Genomic DNA, 26224 nt, shown 5'->3' with positions numbered 1-26224 from the left:
AACAGGGGTTGGAAGCATCGGTGTGGAAAATTATTTTGCGGGCGTTGTGTACTCGCCACATTGTTACATCTTTAGAGGGTGACAGACTAGTTTGCGGTGTATGTAGTCCCTGCACATCTGGGTTGGGCTTGATTTAATCTTCAGAAAAATATTTCGTTGTTACGGATATTTCCTCGACTAATCGTGGATTAATTAAAGTTGCTTACGTAATAAAGTTTACATATTATGTTCAACATGCAATAGCTGGCTAATGAATGAATGAATGAACATAAACAGCTGATACGAGTAATATTATTCTGCACAAAAATACAGTTTTTTATCTAAGTCAAATAGTGTCTCATAACGATACCCATGTAACTGAAAAATATCACAAGGTTCTCACCAATGGGTGACGAGCTAATTTCTGTTTACAAAATTATGAAAGATCATAATCTGTAACAGGGTAACAGGAACATTATTAAGTTTTTCTCAAGCTCTGAAAAACTAATGTTTTGCAAGAACACGAACAATTTGTAATACATTATTAAAAAGTTGTAAGTTAATAATTATAAATTCAACACTAATGTATTCGTGCACTTGTAGAAGAAGTAAGTAAATAGGAATATTAAAAAGTAGTGACCATCAGTTGCAGAAAAATGTCTAATAAGTAAGTTTGTAGCACAAAGTAAATAAATATAATGATTATGTGGGAGCATAATGTATTGTTCTTTCTTGATGTGTGAATAATAACTAGTTAAAAAAATGTTGACAATAACGTGAATCAAACTCAAATCAGTTAATCAGATTTATCATTTACATAAATTACTATTTATTGTTGTTGCATGAAAAAACAACAGGAAAAATAATGTAATATCACTTCATTTTTCACCATCTGATTATTACATCAGATATAAAATGAAATTGGCGTCTGGTAGATTAATTAAGACATAAATTTATTAGAAATTAAAATATTTGTAAGTACCTACTTATTACTGTTTACAATAATTAATGCTTTTCGTGCAGAGCTCATCATGATTTTTAATTAGATTATTTATTTAAAATAAGAATTGTAAAATAAATCTTTTTATTTACTACAGAATAAATTTTCTCAGAAGTTGTATTTTAGGATTTGTCATTCGTGATTTTATACCATTTTAAAGTGTTGTGTTGCAGTGATGTAGGTGTCGTTGGCATATAGCAAAGTAGATGAAGAGATCTTATAAATAATCTAATGAACCTAATTAGCATACAATTTACAATCATAATTTAACTTTTTATCTTGACTTTGTGTAATTATGCCTCCGTTAAACGTGCTAAACGGAAGACTGCACAACTTATTAAATTCCAAGTAGAAACTTTAATTGTCATCATTTACAAAACATTTCTACATAATAATTACAAATGTGTTAGGTGTTAAAATTTAAATGAAATATATTTTTAGAAAATTTGGTTCTTCAACCAAATTCAAAATAATAATATTGGAACTTTTAAGAAATATCTCTCTTAATAGTTATTTATTGTAAGAGTGGGTTAGGTAGCGTTTTATCCACGCAAGAATTTTTAACCGCGAGAACGTCAGTTCGACCGGTTAATTTTCTTAAGTAGATAAAACGCGACTAACACACGACTGCAATATAACGTTTTATCCACAATCACAGGCCCAAATTATTCCAAACTTAATTAAAAATTAAACTGACATTTAAACGTCACGCCAAATGGGTACTTTATACGCATTTAAAGTGTGGAATAAAGGCTCTTTATAGAGTGATTATGGATAAAATAAATTAAAATTATAATACTTATTTTTAAATTTGTAAAGAAGTGCCTATTACATATCTGTTATTTGCGTAAGTGGGCCTGAATTAAAAAATGTTTTTTTTTTCTACATTAATCAAACCAAAATGCTGGGAACATAATTATACCTAGTAGAAGCACAATTTTCTTCCTTTCTGGTAACTAGTAAGAGAATTTATCAATATTTACGTTTTTACTTAAGTTTTATCAGATATACCTAAGAAATACTGTGATAGTCACCATGTGATTTTGTGTCTTGTTTAAGTTTTGTTGTTAGTTTTACATTGCTAAGATTTATTCTCAGTGGCATTTAATTTATTTTAATGGTTGAATATCTGTGTGCGTAAGTACCCCCCGTTATGATTACATATCCAAGTGTTGCAAGAAACGATTTTTGCAAGTATAAAATTTGTAGTAAAATTCTCGAAGGTTATTTCAGAATATTCCATTAAATAATATGTTGCATAAAATTTCATTTGATGATTCCGAAACAGGTATAAAAAAGCAATAAAATCTAAATTATCACCACCGCGTCCACCTGTAGTCCAATGACCATTTCGTTTTATTTTTTCGGACTACTGGTTTTATATAAAAAATGTCGCTACGTCTGCCTTAATTTAAAAACAGGATAATTTAATTCGAACTAAATTTTAAAGCGACGTCTTCTTGAATAGATTGCTACAAGCTCAAGTTGAAGAAAGATGCATCTAATTTCTGTGAAGTGAATAATCTTGTTTCGAGCAGGTCGGCTGCACTATTGTAAAGGGAAGGAACTAAAAAAATCATAGGTCGTATATTTCCATACTAATACAACGGTATGATGAATATGCGAGAAGCACAGGTGTTTAGGTGGCCACCGAACAACACCGTTTTATACGTTTTTTGAATGAGTCAAATTCTAATAAAATAACAATATATGAAATATGCTGTGGAATTTCCGATGGGGACCACTCAGTTGAAACACTGACCCGCCCAGAAAAACTCCATTTAGGAAAAATAATTGCTTATTGCTAGACTCCAAAATAAATAAAATAATTAATTAATAATTTCTACCTGTAATCTTTTTTTAAAATTTAAACATTGATTATGGAAAAATCAGTATTTGTTGAGAGAGTAAGATTAAATAATAATGCCTAATTTTTAAAATCGTAACAGGTGCAATACACCCAATGCAAATTTCAAATAAAATGTATCTATAAGCCGCATCATAATAATTACGGTAATTATTAACCATTATGAGTATAAGTCACGTGAATCACACGATATTATCTATATATTATTTTATTTTAAATTAGAAATAAATCAAGTAACAGTAGACGGTAGCCTGTTATTTTTTAATGCATAATTTATAAATCTCATGATTCGTGCTGATTTCCACAAGATGCATTGACTTAAAATTTTAACTAAATGAGAAAAGTCTTACAATGCATTTTCCGCATATATTGTGTTTAAAATTATATTTGCATATTAAACGTACTTTTTATTTACGTAGCTATTATAAAATATATAAATTGTACATATACGAGTACTGCGACTTCCCACACATTGTATTTTGGCACTTACCGGTTGTCCATAAACATTCTCATAAAATCATATTTTTTTACCGTTTTAGTGCTAATAGCTTTCCAGTTATGGACAATTAATTACGGAAAATGCTACTGTTCAAAAGCACATTCCTTGTTTTGTAGACTTTTCAAGCCCGGAATGTGTTGTAAAATTTGCAAAAATCTAACTATTTTTCACTTTATAAACACCTGAATAATATCGAAAAGATTCGACTTCGAGTAGTCGTTTTATTTCGTCGTTTGGAAGCCCATTTTTTACGTGATCCATGTGAACTCGGTAACCGATTCCCACCCGTCGTTGTCGCTAATAAACATAATTTGAAATATATGTTAGGCGACACTATCTAAATATTCTTCCGAACTAACCGATTCAACACCTTTGTAAAGAACCGCATTCCTCGCCGTTCAGACTGTGATGGAGTTAAATTTGAATATGAATAAACAGTCAGGCAATATTTCTCATAGTAGCATTCTAATTTTTTAACACTTTTATTTTCAAAAATGACCAATTAAGGTATAAATTAAATTGGAGATATCAGCTTTCAGTTTCCTTCGGCGGCGCTTTGTTAATGAGGAGACCGCCGAATTTTTAAACGCTCAACAACCGGTTAATAGAACAATAATTAGAAAAAGTTTTTGTCCTTATAAGTAAACTTCTGCAATAACTGATTTTGATTAATTGAAACTTAGTTACTTATGTAGGTCATGTCATCTAATCCAGTAACAAAACGGACTCATGATTTATAGTGAATATAAGCTGATTGTGAGAGAATTTAAGGTTCAATGTGTTATTTCTAATTGCTACAGCGTTTGTAATGTTTGTACGTATCTATAAAATGTAGTATTAATTTAATTTACATTAATTTTTAGATGTAAACTAAAGTTAAGATAAATATTTTAATTAGGTACAAAGACAAAAATATTTATATGAGTAATAAAGAAGTCAATACAAAGTTGTTTCTTCCGCATACACATATGCCTTGCATTGTGTATTAGGTATACCAACTAACCAAAATTGATTTATTTATAAACTTATGAATAATTTATTAAAATGTAATGCTCTGTGAGGAAAACCGTAATTGGTATGTTTTATAATTAATTAAATATTTAGTCTTAGATTATAGGAATTCGAAGATAATAATTTGTTCAATCAGAATGATTTTAAAAACTCAAACACATCAAAAAAAAACAGGGAAAAACAATATTACAACTATTAATGCCTTCTGTAACTTTTCTTACATTTTTTACTCGTACTTACTACCTAGGAGGAGAAATTATTATGTAATTCTTGGCACAAAACTATGAAAATAATAAGCTTTTACATTTACACATAATCATAAACACAAATCATAAAGTATATTAGCTCAATACTAAAGTCCTTTGTGCACGTTACATTATTATTTTAAAATTGTTTTGATTTATCACTTGTATATTAAGTGGATTTTGAAATACATACATAGATCATTGTTTAGTTATTTTCTTTTCACTTAATTAAAAAAAAATCTATTTAAACATCAAAAAACCAAGTAAATCTACATATTCACATGCATATGTCGATAGTGTTTTTAAAGTTATAGGTAACCACCAGTAATAATAGTAGGAATAATAGTAATAACAATAATATTTCAATATGAAACATAAAAAGAAAACAGCATATGTCTTATATGCATAAAATTTGTCAAACAAGTAGGTATCATAATGTGTAGAGGCTGAATTTCAATTTCAGTAATACGTAGTATCTTTTCCTTTTGCTTTTAAGGTGTTAACTTGAAGTGTACAAATAAACTTTTTTTATTTTTGCTGGTCAATAAAAAACTGAGATGAAAACTGAAAGAACGAGCTGGACCCACCAAAGTCATCCAGCGAGCCGATGTTCGTATATAAATTCCAATAAATTCAGCTTATAAGGACAAGTAATCCACGGTAGCTGTGTCGGTAATACAGAAGAGTTGTGTTATCAGAAACAGTGACCTCTCTCTCCGACTACGTGTATAGGTATATGTGTGTAAGTGAAGGTTACAACCGTGATTTATTTGTTACATTGTGAGGTTAGCCACGCTGTGTATAATTTTTTAATGTCACCGCACCTTCGTTGCTTCCACCAGAGAAGCTCCGAACCGCTTGTTTGCATAGAAGTTCTCGGACTGGTTATAAAATTTGATTATTAAAACTAAGTCATTTATCATGTGTATGACAGATACATGTGCAGAAAGCGGTTTCGGTACTTTTGTGGTGCTGATGTGCTATAAGATGTTAAGTCACCATTTGTATTAGACTAGGCATACAATTGTCAAAATAGATTTTACAAAATGAAATATGCTTGTATATTATTTATACAAAAAATGTATTTTTTGTAATAAAGTGACAAATACAACTATAGGTATTTATATTTTTCCTCTCTAGATGTAAAAAATAAGATAGTATGTTGTTAGGCTGAATAAAGATTAAAATCAAGCAGCTTCTACTAAATTCAATTTTTTTTTTCAAGTTTTAACATTATACTCAAACACACAAAAACCGATATAGCTACCTAATTTTTCGTTTTCATACGTCTAACACGTATGTAAATATGTAAGAAAGTAAAATTTAAACGTAATAATAAAAAATAATGTAAAATATACAGGTGCAAAAAAGTTGAAATAAATAAATGTCAAGAATTATGAGCGTGAAAACTGGCAGTCAAGTGTGGTGAATTAAATCATTTGTTACTTTTATTCGAATTCGGGTGGTAGCATATATCCAATTTGCTACGCTTTTCTTGGAATGGTGCTGTAAGAAATTTGGTTTATGTGATACAGTTTCTGTACATTATTTTATTGCCTAATACATAAAGACGAGATATTAATTCACTTATGAAACGTATGCGAGATAAAATTCGCGGGCACATTTGAGGTTATTGGAAACTGGCAATAACGAACGTGAGTTGTGTATCAGTTTTGAGAGGAGAAACGTGATCATCAACGGGTTCCTATATATAGAAACTGAATTTACATAAGTTCATAAAAAGAGAATTTATTGTCGTCAAACTGGATTCGGTAGCAAGTCGGCAATATCTAACTGTTTCTTAATTATAAAGAAGTGTGTATAAATATATTTAGTTATGACGAAGGGAGTATCATTATTATCATGAATAATTCAGCCTTCGTAACTTTATTATAGCAATATTTTGTTTTTTCTATTAAAATTCTTCTAAATTTAATATGATTTTTATAGCTATGTTAATTTGTTAAAATCTAATTGGGTGTCTGATTAATGGTGCAATTTAGTAGTAATGAACTCGAAACACATAGTAATAATGTGCTTGCTTGGTGCAAGCACCGACCATAAAATTTAAATGCTAAAATTTCAGAAATGTTTTTCATTTTTATAACGATTTCCACGAAAATATTTGATTTACACTTATTGGATTATTGCTTTTAAAATACCTGGAATCATAAATAAAATTTTTATTTAGTCTTTTTAACCAAATTAATACGACGACACCTTTCAGAGCTTCTTATTTTTAAAGGCAAAGAACATAAAAATGTCTGTAGTCAAGTTTTTTTTAATATTTAAACTATACTTAAAAATTTTACAACTAATACTTGTGTTTCGAAAATCTTATTCTTACTATTTTTGTACAGGACTGTCAACAGCATTAGGAATGCTTGAGGACTCAAAAAAGATGAAAAAATGTGGCCTCCAGAGGCAGTACATAGTTTGGAAAGGTTTTGTACATATGGAAATGTGAATTATAGACAACGACGATCTCAGCCATGTGAGTACTTATATTTGATATCTGTTGATGTAAAATACAATAAAATTTTCTCAATTTCGTTTCAACTACATATTTAGGTATAACTACGCGTAAAAAATTAATCATTATGTGAAACTGAAAATTTGAATGCAATTTGCAAATTGCAATTTCCTTCTTATCTATTGTCATATCATTTATAACAGTTATGTATGGTTTCTCGTTGAGAATGAGGGTTTAACTGTGACCAAACCGCGTATAAAGAAATCAAGCCGCTCTTGCCTGCATGGGGTAAGGATGCTATACTTGTCACCTTAAACTAGATTCTATTGGAGGGCTGTTTCCGCTTTGGCCTGTCAAATGATATGAAATGTGCTTTTTATAAGCTTTCATCCCTGCTCAACAACGACTTTCAAATTATATCCACAGATTTATGGGGCGCATTTTTTACAAAGTTAACAACTGGAAAGGATTTTCATTCAGCCAAAAAATTTTTTGCCATGGTCTTATTCATAAGAAAAAAAGTCTGTTTAGTTGTGTCTAGAAGATGATAGTTGTTAGTTGGCGTAATTCTTTAATAAATAAAAATACATGTGTATTTTTATACGTAAGCTACCTATGCATATTTAATGTGTTTCATATAATTTAGAAATCTTTGCAATTTTTAATAATAACTGTAATAAAAAGCGTATAATGAATGCGAGTATATGTAGACGATAATAATTATTATTATAGTGCTACTTTTGTAGATAAGAAGCATCATAGAAAGTCAAGGTAATAAGCAAAGTAAAAAACATAATCCTATAAAAGTAAGTTAATTATTAGCAGGTTGTGTCTTATTTTTACATTTTTTTAAATCTTGTGACTTTTAGAAAAACTGGCAATGTTATACCAGTTTCAATATTTAAATAAAGTTTTTTCTTTTAATGGAAACCACAAGTCAAAATTTTGGTGAAAAAAATTGGTTGTAGCTTATCTCCATAGCCAAAAATTTTGTTCGTTTTTTGTTTTTGTTTCTAGAAATTTTGTTAAAAAATTACGGTTATGTTTTTATGTTGAGATGTTAAAATGTTGACTTTTAACAATTTTCTCTCTGAAAGCGTTATAATCGAATACTTGAGAACAAAGGTCATTACCTAAGGTAATGCTAATAATTTTTATAGAAAAACACCGCAAGTATAAGTACAATGTTATAAAAATTTCAATAAAAAAGGGGCAAAAAACAAAAGGGTATTTTGCAAAAGATACAAGCAGGTATTATAAAGATTGGCAATAAATTTTGTGTAAGCTCGAAGTTGATGCATGTTCTAAATTCTTCTTCAGCTTTAGTTACAAAATTGTATCTTTATTGACTCCTTTCTCAAATAAAGTGCAACCAGACACCCTTATTTAATAATTGCGTTCTTTCTCATTCTTGTTTATTGTGTATTCTCGTCAATTTCTTGCTAAATTCTCTCTAAACTCTCTAAATTTTCTTACACGATTTTTTCTTAGACGTTTGATGAGATTGTTTTCAAATTAATTCAAAAATTGCAACTGCCAACTTTCTTTATTAAAATAACCAATGAATTTGCTAATGGTGCATTTCTATTTAAAAAAACAAACTTTACTTGTTAGATAATAAATTGTTCAGGCATAAAAGACGGTATACATATGTTGTTGGAGCGTGGATTCTGGCTCTATATAACTGTCTTAGGCAACATTATAAACGCAAAGGATGTTTAATTGCATACTTGCACAATTTATACAGAGTGTTCCATGAGAAATACAATGGCGGACACGGAATTTTGGACATCAAATTTATGTCAGTTTAAAAATGTCAATGTAAGCCATGCTTTATAATCATTATGATTGACGTTTAAAACTAAAATTTGAAAGTTTTAATTTTAATTTTTGGCGTCGATTTTTTAAAACAATAATGCCAGCAATACGTGTTTCTAAAAGTTTAATAAATTATTTTAATTTGTTGTCATTTTTCCTCTAGCTGTCAGGATAAAAATTACAAAAACCAACAGTGAGGTTAGTTGCCTGAAGCCCGTTTTACATTTTTATGTCAGTCAAACGACAAATCGTCCGAAATTCCGTGTTTACAATTCTAATAAGCCGGAAAATTTGTATGTAGTTCAAACTGCATTAGTTTCGGTATGCACAATAACTTTTAACTTTTAAACGACAGTATGCAGTCGGTGCTGGTAAAAATATTGCATACCTACTCTACCTTTACTTGTCAGAAACAATGTTACAAGTTACAAAGTTGCATTTTGTGACACTGTTTTTGATAAAACTGTTACACAAAATCGTCATAGCAAATGCGAAATAGAAAAATTTAGTTTTGTACGTGTACTTTTAATCTAAAAATGTTCAATACATATTCATATTTTTTATAAAAATACACATTAAAATAAAATTTATAACTTAATAATATAATAATATAACTTAAATAAGTTGAGTTTTAATAAATTTTAAGCATGTAGGTAGGTACACTGGCGAACAAGGAATTTAAAAATGCATCAACTTTGAGCTCATTTCAATAAATTACACAAAATTTATTGCCAATCATCATAATACCCACTTGTATCTTTTACTAAATAACTTATTTCTGTATATACAGGGTGTTTACAGTCTTGGAGTTGAAAATTGACCTAATAGTAATAGAAGGGTACAGAAATACTGTAACTGAAAAAAAAAACTCGCACAATTGTTATTATCAAGAATGTTATTTAACTCCAAAATATTGGTACACGGTTTGAGGGTCACTGGAATTATTTCCTTGTTCAGATAAAATTGTATTGTTGCAACAGATAAAAAAATCGTAAATTAAATATTTATAAAAGTCGAAATTTTGACAACATTTTAATTTGAGAACATAGCCATAATTTTTTAACACAATTTCTAGGGACAAAAACAAAGAGCAAACAAAATTTGTGGCTACGGAGACAAGCTGCTAGGTACCTATTTTTTCACCAAAATTTTGACTTGGTAATTTCTATTTAAAGAAAAAACAGACTGTATGTATTATTTGAATTTTTAAAAATGTTAAATTTTTGGCAAACTCAAATAAAAAAGTTCAATAAGAAAGCCTGCTGATGCTCTATTATAAAAATAGAGGCTGTGTGCTCCATTCTATCCAAGTCAGCCTGCTGAATTATTTACTCTGTTTAAATTATTTAAAAAATGTTAAATATTTCTCAAACTATAATAAAAAAACAAAAATTGTATACATTAGTAAAGTCGATATACAGGCTGTCACACTTACTCTCACCGATTTTCAGACGCAAACCAAAATACATTCTCAGATACCACTATGAGTTAATTAATGTACTGTTTAAAATTTTTGAAGATACTTGTAATAACTTTGACAGTTTTTATAAATTAGAGTCCTACAGTGTACTTTTGACGGTAACATACAGATTCAGCCACATCATTTTTGTGGCATTCTCCACATGTATATGAAGATCATGTCAGTTCCTTTACTGAATATTTAAATATTTTGAGGGTTCTAAACAACTTTTATTAATAACTTTTTTCGTATTTGCCACATAAAAGGTACTTTACTCCACAGTAAAATAAGTTTTTTTGTACATTTCTAAGAAATACTTAATTTTTCAAAACTTATATTATGTTAGAACTTAGTCTAACCAAATGGAAAAATAAAAATTTTAATCGAGAATTTTTATCTTTTACAAGAGTCGTTTCACCTATCAGGAAACACCTTGTAAGTAAGTGGAAAATATGATATAAACTCTAAAAATTTGAAAGTCGACTTTTTCGTTTAAAGTAAAAGACACTTTCTGTAAAAAAGGTTTTTTCTAAAATGTATTCAAGCTGTTTTAATAAATTAAGTAGAAGTTTACAAAAGGCAGTGTATATAATGTTGATTGCTTATAGAGCTGTGACTACCATAACCAATACATTTGAAAAGTTTTTTCTAAAGTTATCCATAAAATGTTGTTCACTGTTGAAAAATCCGAATGTTCTATTATGTAGATAATATTAAATTTAATACATAATTTGTTTAAGTATCACTAAATAAACCAATAAAATAACAATTACAGTTAAATTCAATAGTGATAGCATCATTTATCAATATTACAGATACCGTGATGAAAACTACGAACAAAACATGTCAAAAATCTTAATGTAAAAAATATACGTATCTATTATAGTTGTATACGTAATGTAGAAAGACCAACTGCACATCAACGTCAAAGATACATTTCATCGTTTTTTGTTCTTTTATTGACAGGACAACCGACAAAAAAATCATTGCAGCTGTTCTGGGAGGAGCTTAGAGTATTAAGAGCGCGTGTGCCACATTAGGGCGTGTCTTTGCTTTGGTGGGGAAAGTAAGGACATACCCACATGTACCATTGGCAAGTCTAGATTGCTTTTTAATTTACTGGGAGCTAGCTGTCTTGTTAGGTAGCATTTTCTACCAAATATAAATTGGCGTTTCCATGAATAAATTATAAGGATGAAATTTTAATTTAACTTGATACACAGGGCTTTCAAATCTGAAAACGACATTCCACCTACATAATTACTTTAAAATTTATTTTTTCACTTTTTGACACCTTTGAGCATTATATATTTTTTTAGAGAAATCTGATTTGTAGGTTGTCAATCTTGGTGCTATAAATATGACTATTAAATTGCCTAAATAAACCTTAACTAAATAAGTTTAACAAATCTGTATAAAATCTATAACAGAGTCGTAATGTCATATAATTCAGTTACACAGTGGTTAGTTTTGAGCGTCGTTAATCTCGAGTAAATCTCTTTTCGCAGGGTGGTAAAATAGATAGTATCGGAATTTCTGAGTACCTAAAACGGGTCTCACACATTCTTACAACACGTGAAGGCAAGGCCCTAAGCAGGTTAGAGAAGTAATCGACATACATAAGCAGGATAATCGGAGTCTGTCTGCTTTGCCTCGCCTGGCACACGCTTTTTCTCTCTATTATTGGGTTATTTTATTACAGACTTCATCCTGATTATCCTGGATTATTCCCTACTATCTATTTGCGCTTTTTATTTATTCAATTGTCATTGTTGGTTGGTGTTTGGGGAGGCTTCTTAAATTAAACAATCGAAAAGGCCTGCAATGTGTTGACTTTAAGCGCCAAATAAGCGTTTCAAATACAGTCATCGATATCTGTAAAGATAATGAGATTAAAATGAGCAAACCAGTTAATTTATTCAAAATTACGGCGATATTGGAATGAGACTAACATCGATTTATTGCATTAACTAAAGCATTAACATTCATAAGTGTCATTATTCAAACGGATTACATGCGATTGTATCATTACAAAAATGGCTTCTTTACAGACTAGTCTACAATTTAATACAAAGAATTATCGTCAATAAATTGCCAATAAACCTCTTTATACAAATTTTTCTATTAGTTGTGTGTTTTAAAATCTCTTTGAAAAATTGTTTGTCAGTAAGTTTCACGTCAAGAATATCTCGTCACAAATTCCAGCTAAAGTCATTACTTATCACCAGGTGAGATGTAAACTTTCTTATCTAAACCTGCATGATCCCTTTCTATGCACACTTGAAGAGAAAAGTGTCCTAAGTTTCTCTGTAAAATGATAATAGAGATTATTTACCTTTAGGATATAAATTCCTAATCGCCATTTAGACTTGTGGACAGTGAATATTATTTATGAAGTAAAGTCACCCCAGGTATTAATCTCTAGACCTTTTACTGTGAATACTTTTAGAAAATACTAATGACAATAATTATGTTGAGTGCACAAGGGTTGGTAACTCGAATAGAAAGTAGGTGTTCCTTGTTAACACCCTCTTGGTTGCAATAAATCTAAACCAACAAAATAATTTTGACAAACTGATTGTTATGGTGTAAGTATATAAAATAAAATTTAAACAGTTTACAGTAAAGGTACATTAAAGTGAATTAAAACAAATCTTTTTATTATTGTTTTAACTAAGTAGGTACATGTTTAGAGTTAATTATTTATGAAAACTGAATTAAATTATATTGTTAGGTTAATAAATTGGAAAATACATTTTTGAACGAGAGTACTAAATTTTATTAAAATCAGTGCAATAATTGGTTCAATTCTGTAATTTTTTGCTATCAAGGCAGGTAAATTTGGTAGAAAAAAATCACTGTTAGAAACTGCATAGTCTCACGTCCGGCAAATTCAAGAAACAATCGAGAAAAATAACTGCACTACCCCACTCAAGGCAAACTTTGTGCCCCTCTCACTCGACCCTATGAGGTACCAATCGGTGATCATCCCCCAGTACCTACAATGGTTAGTCTACCTTTATCTACGTAGCCATATCCCCAATAACACTGTAACTACCTCATGAAATATAAAACCACTGTCGAACTTAGAGTCAGTTTACACAAATCGGTTAAGGTGAACAGGTCAGTTTTTCGACAAAAAGTGTGCAATTGACGTTAGTATTATGTGAGTTCTGTAAATATTCCAGTGTTTGTGATCCGACGGCGGACCTAGTGCAATAGTTGAATGTATATGTGATAATAAGGGATGTATCCGTGCTAGTCGAGTGATTTTCTTTTACAAAAATTACAGGTTAGTCGAATTTTAGTATGTATCTATATCTGTGTAGTATGTATCTATGCTAGTCGGAAGTGATTTTCTTTTACAAAAATTACAGGTTAGTCGAACTTTAGTATGTATGCAGATGTAGTAAAGTAAATAGTAAATCTGATAGCAACATATACACTTGTAATGAGACTGAAATAAAAAAAAATATTCTAAACTCATAAGTTTTCTTAATGTTTGTTTTATAAAAGAGTTTAAGAAACTTATAAAAGATACACATATTTTTCAGTTAAAAATACGAGTAGGTATTAGGTGTCTTACGACGTTAAGAAGTCTATCATGAGTCGATTCGGTTATAGTAACTAATAGTAAATTTCTGTGTTGCTGAAATATAGGAAAAATTGTATTAACTACATTGAAGTTATTAAAGATAAACATATTATTTGTATAAATCTGTAATTCATTTTGATATAAAATAGGCACACAAGTAACGAAAGAGGAAAGAAAGTATTTAATTAAAGATCAAAACTTTATTAGATACGAATGCTACTCGTATATTATATCAGACATAATTAATGCTCTTATTTTCTTACTTGCTTTTAACTTTATCCGTAGATTCTCCTAACCGATACCTCTGCAGATTCTTTGTAAACGTACTTTAAAAAGTACAGAAGCTGCAAGACAAGTCGTTAAATATTTCCACCTCGTTACCTGTTTTCACGAAACAAACTAGTTTTCAAAAATCCTTACCACCAAATGGCGGCAGAGATCTCTAGCAGATTATCTCTTTCAGCGCTTCTTTCAAAACCTTTAGAAAAAGTGGAAACGCGGCAAACTTCAATATTTTCTTACCGAGAATTTTGTCGTTCATGCGTCGGATGTAACAAAATATTTCTTTATTTTGAGGTGACATTCTGTTGTTGCAGTAAAAATATCCTGCCTCAAAACGACCCCTCCACCAGAAGAAGATAACAGAGGAGGGTGTGCGGCAAGTGTCGGCGAAGGAAGTTTTTATCTCCCAATGAACATGCAAGGATTTGTTAAGCAACAAACGGCACCGCACGGACCGCCGTATGCGCCGCATCCTTCGCTTAGTTCCGGGCTGGGTGGCGGGCTTTCCGGGATGCCCATGCCCGCGCTAGGCTTCGGTCTGGGACACCCTCTGGAGTCTGTTCCCTTCCCGCAAGGTAAATTTATACAATTAATTGTCAGCAATACTGTCCCACAGCCAACAAAAAAATTATCTCTTTCCGGAAATAGCAAATCCAACACTAGAAACTTTTTATTTTGTTTTACACATTTTTTGATTTAATTATATACATGATTCTAGTTTAGATACATTCGAATTATCTAAAGACTTATTTATGCTAATTATTTTGATCTAATTTTTTTAACAGGAATAAATTATGAGGTTGGTCTCAAACATAGGCAATCATTCCAGAATAACTGGATGTAATTAAATTAGAAATTGTAGGTGTCGGAACGTGGATGTTTTGCTAGATATTAAGTATCAGTAAGAAGCCCATTTATTCCCAAGTGTCGTGTCACTGTATTTTTATAGGCTTCTCGTATACGTATATGTTTACTGTATGTTTACTACCCGATGACCCCTCAAAAGTCACATCAATAATCCCGACGGAACCATTTTTAAACAAAATATCTTGAGGCGAGTCGAAATCTAAATAAAACAAGTTCTTGTGAAATTAATTAAAACGAGAAAGACGAGCACAATACTTATTTATGCGTTGTCAGAATTAAATATGTAGCTTGTTTTTCTGTCACTTATAAATTCTGATTCAGGTGACAGCACGCTTTCATAAATTAATTTGTGTGTCTTTGTTATTCGACAAATATCATTCAGATCGGTTTTTAGTTCAAGTCAAAACGACGGATGTTATCAAAATTGCGAGATTTGGGCGTGTAACGGCGACTTTATCCACAGGAGCCGCTCCACACTTTAAATCCGGGCTAATCCGGGTTACCGTTCTTACAACGTCATTTTAAACAATGGCTGGACCACCATTGTTCATACATATCATACGAATGTACATATTTTTAGATAATATCGAGTTGTAATAATGTCTCTTCTAATCATGCAAAGTACTGGATTTGTTACTGACACGAATATTATTAATTTTAATTTGGAAACCTCCCGGTCTCTTGGTCGGAAATATAATGTATGCAATAGGGTGCAAATGGCATTGTTCACGGTAGAAGTGCGGCCAAATTGAATTTCTGCCTCAGTTTATAACCGCGTTTATACAGTAGCCAAGTTAGTTTCGATTCGCAGCGAGAGCAATTCTGGTCGATGGGAACCACCACCTGGCCAATGAACGTTCTCTGGGGTGTCAAATTGAATCACTGATGTTTTATTGGGGTATTTTAACCGTGAATTATCTGCCCCTCGCACGTGCTGTTTCAACACTACAGATTTTCAGACGCGGCGGACTCGAATTGATAAAGCCTGGAATCAAGCGGAAACAGGCGACAATTCGTCCAGTTAACGGTGGTCATGAAATGTTGAACTGGGATTTTTTCTCTTAATAAATCACTCTAGATTAAAGAGTAAAATATACATTTGCACGCTTAATTCCTGCGGTAAGTGATGTAAGTTACGAAGAGGCAGAAGCTTCAAAACAACTGAGTAGATACCGTGCGATCAAAAAAAAAATAGAGTAGGCGTCGATTAAATTCTACAGTTGGCAACACATTGGCTGGGAATCTGGGCTGGAAATTTTCTAAACAAACTAACTGTGAAAATGACCATTCACCCTATTCGTCTTGTAGGTACAGCATTTTTGTAATAACTAGCAACAATAAAAATTTTCTGCTCTAAAGTGAACATTATTCCACTCAAACTTGTCAAAGTTTCCGCTGACATCTGATGTCAAAAATCATGATTGCCATCTGAAGGACTTTAATCACCGCCTACTCTAATTTATTTTATTTTTTTTTGATTGCACGGTATTTATGACATTTTATAAGATCATTGATATCTTTCTTACTGTGCTATAAAAATGAATTACTAATAGTTTTCTTTCTATTTACTTATTTTTAATTTTTACTAAAGAATATAAATACCTACCTACACATTTTAGCCAAACAACACAGACATCTTTTTTCTTTAGTGAGTAGTAACTGTTATTTACGAACTATTTTGAGATTAATAATAAACCAAATTTAACTATCCTTGTAGAATAGTTTTGTGAACATAGTATACAGTTTTTCTGTATAACTTTAATAACAGTATTGAAAATGGGTAAAAGGTCGATAACTCTATAATTCAAATGTAGATGTATTCAGGGTGATCAATGCAATCACTGCTAAGCTGGTGTAGGAGTACTACTAACTAGGTATAGTAGAGAGATCAATATTGTAGTGTGGGAGTAAATTGTGAAGAAATTGAAAGATTAAGACAAAGTCAATTAGTGTACTTATGGCGTTTCGCTTCTAAAATCAAAATTTCTCTTCAGAGATGACTTGTTGTATCCATCCAAGCGCTTCACTGATTACTTACTTCACTGAATTTAAATATCTTGAGAACCTGTGACCGTTCTAGCGTCGGAAACGGTCAAAATTATTGATTTCAAGTTAGGTACATGGAAAAGATGCAACATCAATAGCGAAAGGAGAGAAAGCAAACAAGGGTGGGCGCGTAAAAAAACAAACTGTACTCCCTTCTGCAAATAAAGTTAAAATGACAAATTGATTTAGGAAATGTATCTTTCCCGCCTGCATAACAAGCGACCATATGTTCTTCCTCACAGTAGCAAACAGTGGTAGTTAGGCCCCAATTCTTGCCAAAATTGAGTCTGACGTGTACTATTTTGTTTATATTATTTTAAAGCACATGTACCTTGACAACGAGGTCTCTTTCTGCAAACCAAGAGAAAGAGAGTTCTTGCAGGCATTGACTGCTATACAACCGTCGCCATGCCAACGGCCACCCACCACCCCGGTAATCGGCTCAGCTTCTCTCTGACACGGCACTTCTCTTTGCCTGCACCGGGAGTAGCTCCACGTCCTGCCCCAAACCCTCTTTCTCTACACCACGCCATCAGCAAGGGATAGATAATGCGCAGAGACGCTCTACTTACAAATAAAATTGCAACCAGAAAATCTACTGTGTCGTATTTTCGTTTTGACGGGCCCCAAGGGCCTCCGCTACTCGACTCGTATCATCTTCGTTTAGTTTTAAATTAGGCATTTCACTCCAACGACTAAAATTGTATTCGATACTCCGGAAAAACATTTTAGCTCGATTAACTAACGCAGTTACTCTTTCACATATAAATTTTCGGTCTAAAACTATGCAGTGTCAATATTAACATAAACATTACATTTGAATGGCTTTACATAAATCATTCCAATGATCTATTCACGGCAAACAAATTTTGAATTGACAATCTGATTTCTGGAATAGACAATTGGTGGATGTAATAATGACTTTTTTGCCTTTCGCCCATGTTCAAAGTTAAGAAAATATTTGTTTTAGAGTAATCCTGACACCCCTTATAACTACTGGCTGCACTCAGTGAATGCAAACACATACACTCGCCGATAAAATGCTAATCTGAGTTAACACATGAGCTTCGTAATTGAAAATAAACCCAATCGTCAGGGTCGGATAATGTAGGGGTATTTAAAACTTTAAGTTTTGCTCTTTTTTTTCACCCCCCCGTATCGACCAAACCTTGTGCGATATATTTACAATATTACAAAAACTAGAGTATGTAAAGTTAACAAATATGGATTTGGTGAAACAGGAAAAAAGTAAACTAGTTCTACTAGTTTTTTTTTTGATATTTAGAATTTAAAAAATAGAGTTAAAAGTACATTCATAAAAATGTGGCTTAAAAAGTTGCATTTTCAATGGAATGACTTTTGTAAGAAATTGCAACGATTTTATTAACAGAAATTGTGTTGTAATTTAAATCGAAAACTCTAACTACAATTAAAATTAAAATTAGAAATCAAGGTATGTGATATTTTTGAGTGATTTGAAATAAATACGAGAATTTTATGGTGGTGAATAATTTAGAAGTTTAATACGGTGCATTGGTTTCTTGAGAGCGCCGTATCAAATTTCGCCCCTTGGAGAATAGCCGCCCCAGTATTTACAGATCTATTAGCACCCGATGTATTCATTGCAGTAGTAGACGGAAACCCCAAGTGGCAATAACTTCGGGAGAGCCTGCGTGCGGTGGTAGCCCGAAGCATTGATTGTTGAGGTTATTGCGTTTCCGTGTATGAACAGCGGAGCAATATTTATTCGAGGGTGTAGTACACATGGAGCAGGAATAAATTTTAAAAATAATTTGGAGTCATTGGGAGGTATTGATTAAATATAAAGGCAGTCGTCCTCGAAGCAGCCGCGTCGATATAATCCCCGATAAATGTCGGGAATAAAAAGGACTACAGAGAGAGCAGCTGGCTGAACAAGCGAGGTAATCCGGCAAGCACGCACATAAAGAGTTGAAAATGTAGACTGGAACAATTTAGATTTGATTCCACTCCTGCTACTGGTCTTGAGTTTTATACGAAATTCATCCAGAGGCATAATTTACCATATAAAGCGAGACAGCGATCAGAAGAATAATTTCGATGATTTGTTAACTTGATTTTTCCAACCGACTAGCTACTGGATATAAATTCGAATGCAAATTAACGAATTTATGTCAGTCATTTGTGATAAATGGGTTATTCGGGTTTAAAATTAGAAAGAGATCCTCGGAGGCTGCCAGGTGCACAACACTTTTATTTTTCCTAGTCCCGGTCGTGGACAATGTTTGAATAATTAATGTTTTTCAGTCTACTGGCAAAAGCATAATGCCTAGTTTATTCATATTTTGCAGGCGTCAACCCCAGAAAACAACGACGAGAAAGAACGACATTCACCAGAGCACAACTTGACCTTCTAGAAGGACTCTTTGCGAAAACACGCTACCCGGACATCTTCATGCGAGAAGAAGTCGCCGTCAAGATCAATCTCCCCGAGTCCAGAGTGCAGGTATGTGTCCGAATTCAGCCCACCTATGTTTAATAAATGTGTCTACCCCAACATTGACACTGTGACTTATTGCCCAAAACCAATACACAAATTTGAAAAGCGTTGACAGTTTTCGTCAGTGTCATGAAAAATGAGTTATGCGTTTACACGCTTTAACCAGCTATGTCAACAAATCCGTTACCGGCTTTTACACCGTTATTTCCGCCTTTATTTCCTTTTTGCATTTAAAGTAATTTGTAGCGCTTCATCTGGAATTTACTATCGATGCAGAAAGGGCTAATAATGCATGAGACTGTGGAAAATGCAACTACGGTATATTTGTTTTTCTTCTATACGTTCGACATGCTGAGTTAAGGCTCCAACTTGCATTTGTGGTGTAGCGATGACAATGGTATAATACAAGGGGCGGAATGTTTGCCGTCCTCTGGGTAATGATTCAATTTGAAGGCTGGTTAGTCTTTTCACATAGCACAGCTGCTGTTTGTCTACGTTCCATGCAGCTCATATGTGCTAAAAATGCTCGCCAAGCAATTACAAGGTGCTAAAAACTATATTTTTGAAAAATGATATTTATCTATTTACTCTTTCAAACTATGTATGTACTTACAATGAAAGTGTGTTGAGTTTTTGGTAAATGCTAAAACATTATAATTTAATTTTTGACGTACCTACATTCTAAATATTTTGTAATATCATAATTTTGATAATAATTAATTATCATAATAATTTATAAAATAAAAAAAAAATAGTATCCATGAGTGTATTTTTTTATATTGATAACAAAAGTGGAGCCAATAGACATTAATTCTTGTTAATAAAAATACACTGGTCGCCAAAGTTAACCGGACAACTAAAATTTTACGATTTCTGACATTGCAATATTTTTGTTATTCTTTGTCGGATTTCGACAAATTTTTGTTAAGCTTAAAGAAAAAACTTTATAGATTATTGTAATTTTATTGAATAACATCTCTAGTTTTGTCTTCTAAATGTGATACTCAAAAGACGAAGCCATTGTTTTTTTACTTATTTTTATATTAAGCTGTGGTGTGCGACACAGGTAAACTTAAGTTTTTACTGATTTTAAATTATCGTCCATTTTTTTTTGAATTGTGTACCACATTTTCTATAATTTTAATTCTTGAGACATGAGAGATATAAACCTTCAAAAAAAGCATTACATTTCCGATTTCAATGAATGTTCGTATTAAGTAGGCCTTGTAATCCTTTGAAGTTCCAAGTTTTTCAGATTTTTTGTGTTCAAAGACGTAATTGTGCTCTTTTGGTGACATAAGCAATAATTTTCGGTTTAACTACATTTTTATGTAGCCTATTTTCTGAACGAATATTTATAGTAACATTAGAAAAGCAACGTCTTTTTCAATGCTTTGTATCTCTGGGGTACCTAAAGATAAAATTTTGAAACAAATTGGTCCTCATTCAGAAAAGAACGGGCAATAATCTGAAATAAGTAAAAACTTAATTTTGTCTCTGTTGCATACTACAGCTCAGTACAAAAAAAGTAAAAAAACAGTGCTTTCGTCTTTTAGGTACATATAACATTTACAAGACAAAACTAGAAATGTTCGTCGAAATCTGACTAAGAATAACAAAAATATTGCAATGTGAAAAATTGCAAAATTTTAGTTGTCCGGTTAATTTTGGCGGCCTGTGCACATAGATTTTGTGCACAACCAATACATGGTAAATAAAAATATTAATTAAGTAACGTAGTCTTGAGAATATAATTTTTTATGCCAAACTACATAATACTTTTGAAGTTCACATTGTTTCTTATAAATAAAGAAATACTAACAGTTTCTATCTCTCAAATATTTAATCAACGTGAAATTAATTTGAAAAATGTAACTATAAACACCACAAAGTGTTTCCTAAGTAACTATCATTTTAAAATTTGTTTATGTTGTGGCAAACACTAGATTTTCAGAGTATTTTTGGTTATGAAATAGATTTGAAAACATTATGTAAGATTATAAAGATTATGATAAGAAATTTTTAGTTGCTTTTGTTGATATTATGCTCTGCTTTGAGTGGGGGCTTTTTCTTTTTTAAGCTTAAAATTTTGAAGATATGAGAAGACAATAGTACTTTTATTTAGAAATAACTTATAATTATTGATACATTTGTAATATTTTACATAATTCTTTTTATTTATTTTTGACATTTTTTTTAAATTCGTAATTGATGATAATCTGCATTTTGAGACAATTACAACAATTATTATTATTGCTTATCTTAATTAGAGTCGATAAATCATGAAATTTTGTATTTTCGTTGAATCAGTTACAAATTAAACACAATATAGCTGTCCCAAAACAAAGATTGATTTCACATGAGCAATAACGGCCTGCGAATTTATTCCCCCAGCATCCAATCTGTGGACGCACCGCACTGGGATAACTGTATATATTTTATTCAATACAATAACACAATAGGTAGAACATGGAACGAGGGGGCAGTTTTCCATTAGTTCCCGGATTATGTGGGGTTGTTCCATGAAAACAACCCGCCTCTTGCCTTTATAAACCTCCTCGCCGGCGAGCAACCTATAAAACATGTATTATCGACTAGCAATTTTTACGAGGGGAAAATCCAAATGTGTTCGAGATTGATATGAAGAAACTACCGCATAACCCGTCGTTAACAGCCATTTTTCCTTTCAGGTCTGGTTCAAGAATCGACGCGCTAAGTGCCGGCAGCAGCTTCAGCAGCAACAGAACAAGAACGCCTCGAGAACGACGACGTCTCCGACGAAAGTTAAGGCCAGTAAGGCTTCACCAGCGACCACTCCCAGGACTGTGCCCACGCCGACGGGGATACCGACGCCGTCCACTTCGGCGTCGCCTCCGACGGTGAATATCAAGAAGGAGTCTCCCCAGATGCAGAGCTACAGACCCACAGGAAACATCACACCCCATGGGAGCAACACCTCGAGTCTTATCACGACGCCGTCGCCGTCAGCGTCGCCTTTAGCCTACCAGCACGAGTACAACTCGTTTAACTGGACGACCAATGGACATGGTCACAACACCTCTTCCCATAACTATTATGCCCAAAATTATGCGCCCACGTATTATGGGCAAATGCAACCCGATTATCTCAATTCGCAGACCACCCAGAACCATATGCAAGCCATGAACAATATGGCTGGGACGTACCAAATGACTGGATATAGTGCCATGGGAATGGCAGCTCCACACCACCAAAATTTTGGACCAAGGCATCCTCCCGACTGCAGTATGGAGTTCGCGAATATGGCTTAATTACCTCAAGTACAAATCTAAGACTTTTAAGTGTACATATCATCGAAAGACGCAATAATTATGTGAGTGTGCATGTGTAATTAAAATTGTATATTTCGAATGCGAAAAAGGCACTACATTAAAAATTTCCAAGGATAATTTGTAAATAACAGTTTATTTCGTCCATGGGTTAAGCGGACTATAACCCAATTGGTTGTATTATAATTTTTGTAGGTCGTAGCTATATAATTTTGTTTGATATCAGGATCACTGATAACTTGCAGTTTATGTTGTACTTAGATTAAAAGTAGCTTTATAAAACGTAAAAATACTCAATTGCCTAAATTTTGGGTGAAATGGCGTTAGTCATTTAAATAAGATTCTCGTTCACATTAAATGATAATGGTAATATGAAAAACTAATGCGATTTTACTCACGTCCGAATATGTTTTGGCAATCGTATAAATATTTTATTTGTAAGACATTGTTTGCTTTGACCGCCACATATTTATTTGACAAAGTATACATCATACGTATACCTATACGTTTTTATTTTTGGATTAAATTTTCTAATTTCCAACCCTCTTGCTGTAAATTTAAAAGCAACTTACAGATAAAATGTTTAACTGATCATGTTAAAACCAAAACATTATTGGTGAATTCTTTGGGTTAATTCAGTCAGATTGTTTTAAATTTTATAACGCTTTATACTATTTTTTGTAATATTATGTACAACTCTATAAGTCTTTGTCGTAAAAACAAACTAAATTTTGTGTATGCAGTTTAAATCTTACTTTGAAACTACTTGAAATAAATAAGTATTTATTTTATGAAAATTTGTTTACATTTCATTATCCAAACCTACATACCAGAAAAAATTCTCCACACTACAAATACGAGTAGGTAAGTAAATATAATTAAATAGGAGTACTTTAATTTTTCAATTTTTTGTTCCTAAAAAATTTAAATCTAAAGATTTAGTAACTTGTAAAAATATTCCTTCCCAAAATTTTAGAATTACTAATTTTGGAAAAAAGTGTTCTATGATTCTTATATTAGCTTGTAAGTTATAAACATAAAAAAATGACAGGTATAATAAAATAAACAAAAACAAACACATAATTGTTTTAATATCTCAAAAAAATAGGTAAACAATGATAAAATGTTTTTTAAAATTTTTGATTAAACTAAGGATCAGTCATCAAAATGTTTGTGTCTGTAAAAACTTTGTTGAATATGAAAATTATCATTTATATATAAGTAATTCAAAAATTCAGAAATAATTAAATTGTCTACATACCAGAGCTGGATTATACAAAACGCCCCCAGAAATAATTTCATTACTTTTAAAAACATTACGTACTTCTTTAATCAGAATTAATCAGTCGTTTGCTTGTTTTAGATAAAATAAATAGAAAAGTTCTATTTTTCTTACCTACTTTATTTTATTTTATTTTCAGATTACCTAAAAAATAAATAAAAAATGGTAAGGTTGTTAAAACACAATTTAACAAGAAATCCAAAAAAAATAATATACAGATGTTCCATTTAAAAAATCAAAACTGATGTCAGTGATGTCAGTTCCGGTGAAACAGAAAGCAGCATTGATTGGGCATCAGTCTGAAACAATAGATGACAATAAATTGTGCAACTTTGTTTTAAGAAGTATTGTCCTATTTTTAAAAATAATGCAGGTATGCCTTGGAACAATTGTTATAATCCAGCCTGTAGGTATAATAATTACAAAAAAAATGTTATTATTTATATTAAATACACCTACAACCTACAAAAGTACTTTCTTAATCATTTAATTGAAAAACATACATTTCCGCTTCTCTTACTCACTTTTTAATTTTTGTTTTTTGAACAATTTTAAATCCTAGCATAAAGTTATGTTTTGTGCGCTAAGTTTCTCCTTTGAATCTTGTGCATGCAAGCAAAATTAATTACCCGAAAAGTGTAGAAAGACTTGTTCATGCTCAGAAAACGCTTTTAATCTGTAAATAGGAAACCTGCACAGTAACACGAACCGCTATCCAAAATGAAACGCCCGAAATTAATCTAAATATACAAAAGACACGTGTCTAGCATGCGCCCTAATTCATTTCTAAATAATTGAAAGATATCAGTGTTTGGTTTCCTCCACTCCCATTATGTCTGCGTGAAAAAGCCTTTCCTTAAACAAACACACACACACATTCCACCATCTCACACGAGAAAAGCACAAATATACATCAGTTTTCAATTAAGAACAAGTTCTTTATCAAGCTGAGCAGAGTGAGATACCTCCGTTTTAATTCATTTGACGTCTCGCCGTAATCCTGCTAAAACTGATGAAGCAATTAACGACAGGATTTTATGCGGACAACCCTCTTCGGAGAGGAGCCACTTCGTATGACAGCCGTTTGTCCGAATTTAGGAGGTTGCTAGTAATCGAATGTGGCCGATATCCGAGTGCCTCCTGCTGTGTTCCTTCCCGACAGGACTTTGCTCTTTGCATTGACAGTAATCTGATCCTGGACAAAAAAAAACCCTGATCGATATGTGCCAGCACTCCCAACTATATACCACACACGAGGGGTTTAATAGATTATAAAAATTAATAAATTAAATAAAAAGATATCAAAACAGTTTTCTTAATTAATTTTAAAACAAAATAATTAGAACAAAAATGTAGCTAAACGGTGTACCAATAAAAACACACCATTTCAAAAACGAAATTTTAACCAAACAATCCATTTCGTTAGAGTTGATGATACTACAGTTACATAACGCAATAGGTATATCACATTTCTTTTAATGGTTAATGGTTATTAAGACTTAAGTTGTAGAAAAGGCTACAGACACTATAATATATTACTTGAAATATTTAAAATCTTCCACCGTTCACAAGTAGTAAGCTGTCAATAAATTCTTTTTTATTTTCTTTCTCTAAACAATACAAGAATCCGTTTATAAATTTTTTAAAATATGTCAAGCTTAGATTAACATTGACAGAAACGAATCCAAGCATTTAGCAAGCTTTCAGTAAAGTGTAATCTATTATTTAGTGCAACATAATCTGTGAGTGAGTGTGTTTACTTTATCTCACATGTACAGGCCAAAAGAACCAGTGAGAAGTATCAAGCCGGTAAATTATAATGCTTTTTGATATCTAAAATTTTCACATAGACACACAGCTATTGTTTTGCCACTTTTCATTCTTATTCCTACAAGTTTTCATTTTACATTTTAGTGAAAAAAAATTAAAGCTATCTTATGTGAAACAAATATTATCAGCCATCAAAAGTGAACAATAGGAGGAGCACAATTAAGCACCAAGTAGAAAACGTTAA

General features: G+C 31.8%; 1 protein-coding gene across 5 annotated transcripts in view; it reads left to right on the top strand.

Annotated features, from left to right (window-relative positions):
* The window catches only part of LOC123014388 (homeobox protein OTX2-like), a 38766-nt gene extending 15058 nt beyond the window's left edge, over positions 1-23708 (top strand). The window contains exons 1-5 of one of the 5 annotated variants that reach the window (XM_044413472.1): positions 1996-2116; positions 6962-7095; positions 14543-14803; positions 19472-19626; positions 22311-23708. In XM_044413472.1, the coding sequence (XP_044269407.1) occupies positions 7011-7095; positions 14543-14803; positions 19472-19626; positions 22311-22910 (1101 nt within the window). In that variant the 5' untranslated portion in view covers positions 1996-2116; positions 6962-7010 and the 3' untranslated portion in view covers positions 22911-23708. Of the gene's footprint in view, positions 1-1995; positions 2117-6961; positions 7096-13506; positions 13644-14542; positions 14804-19453; positions 19627-22310 lie in introns of those variants that run through there. The other 4 variants (XM_044413470.1, XM_044413471.1, XM_044413473.1 and 1 more) reach the window with 4 other exon arrangements.
* Positions 23709-26224: the final 2516 nt, after the last annotated feature.

The sequence above is a fragment of the Tribolium madens genome, unplaced genomic scaffold (genome assembly GCF_015345945.1).
Source record: "Tribolium madens isolate multiple individuals breed KSU strain unplaced genomic scaffold, Tmad_KSU_1.1 Scaffold_97;HRSCAF=244;Tcas5.2_LG3a, whole genome shotgun sequence".
Classification (NCBI taxonomy): Eukaryota; Metazoa; Arthropoda; class Insecta; order Coleoptera; family Tenebrionidae; genus Tribolium; species Tribolium madens.
Note: the sequence above shows the minus strand (reverse complement) of the source record. Positions and strands in the feature narration are given on the sequence as shown.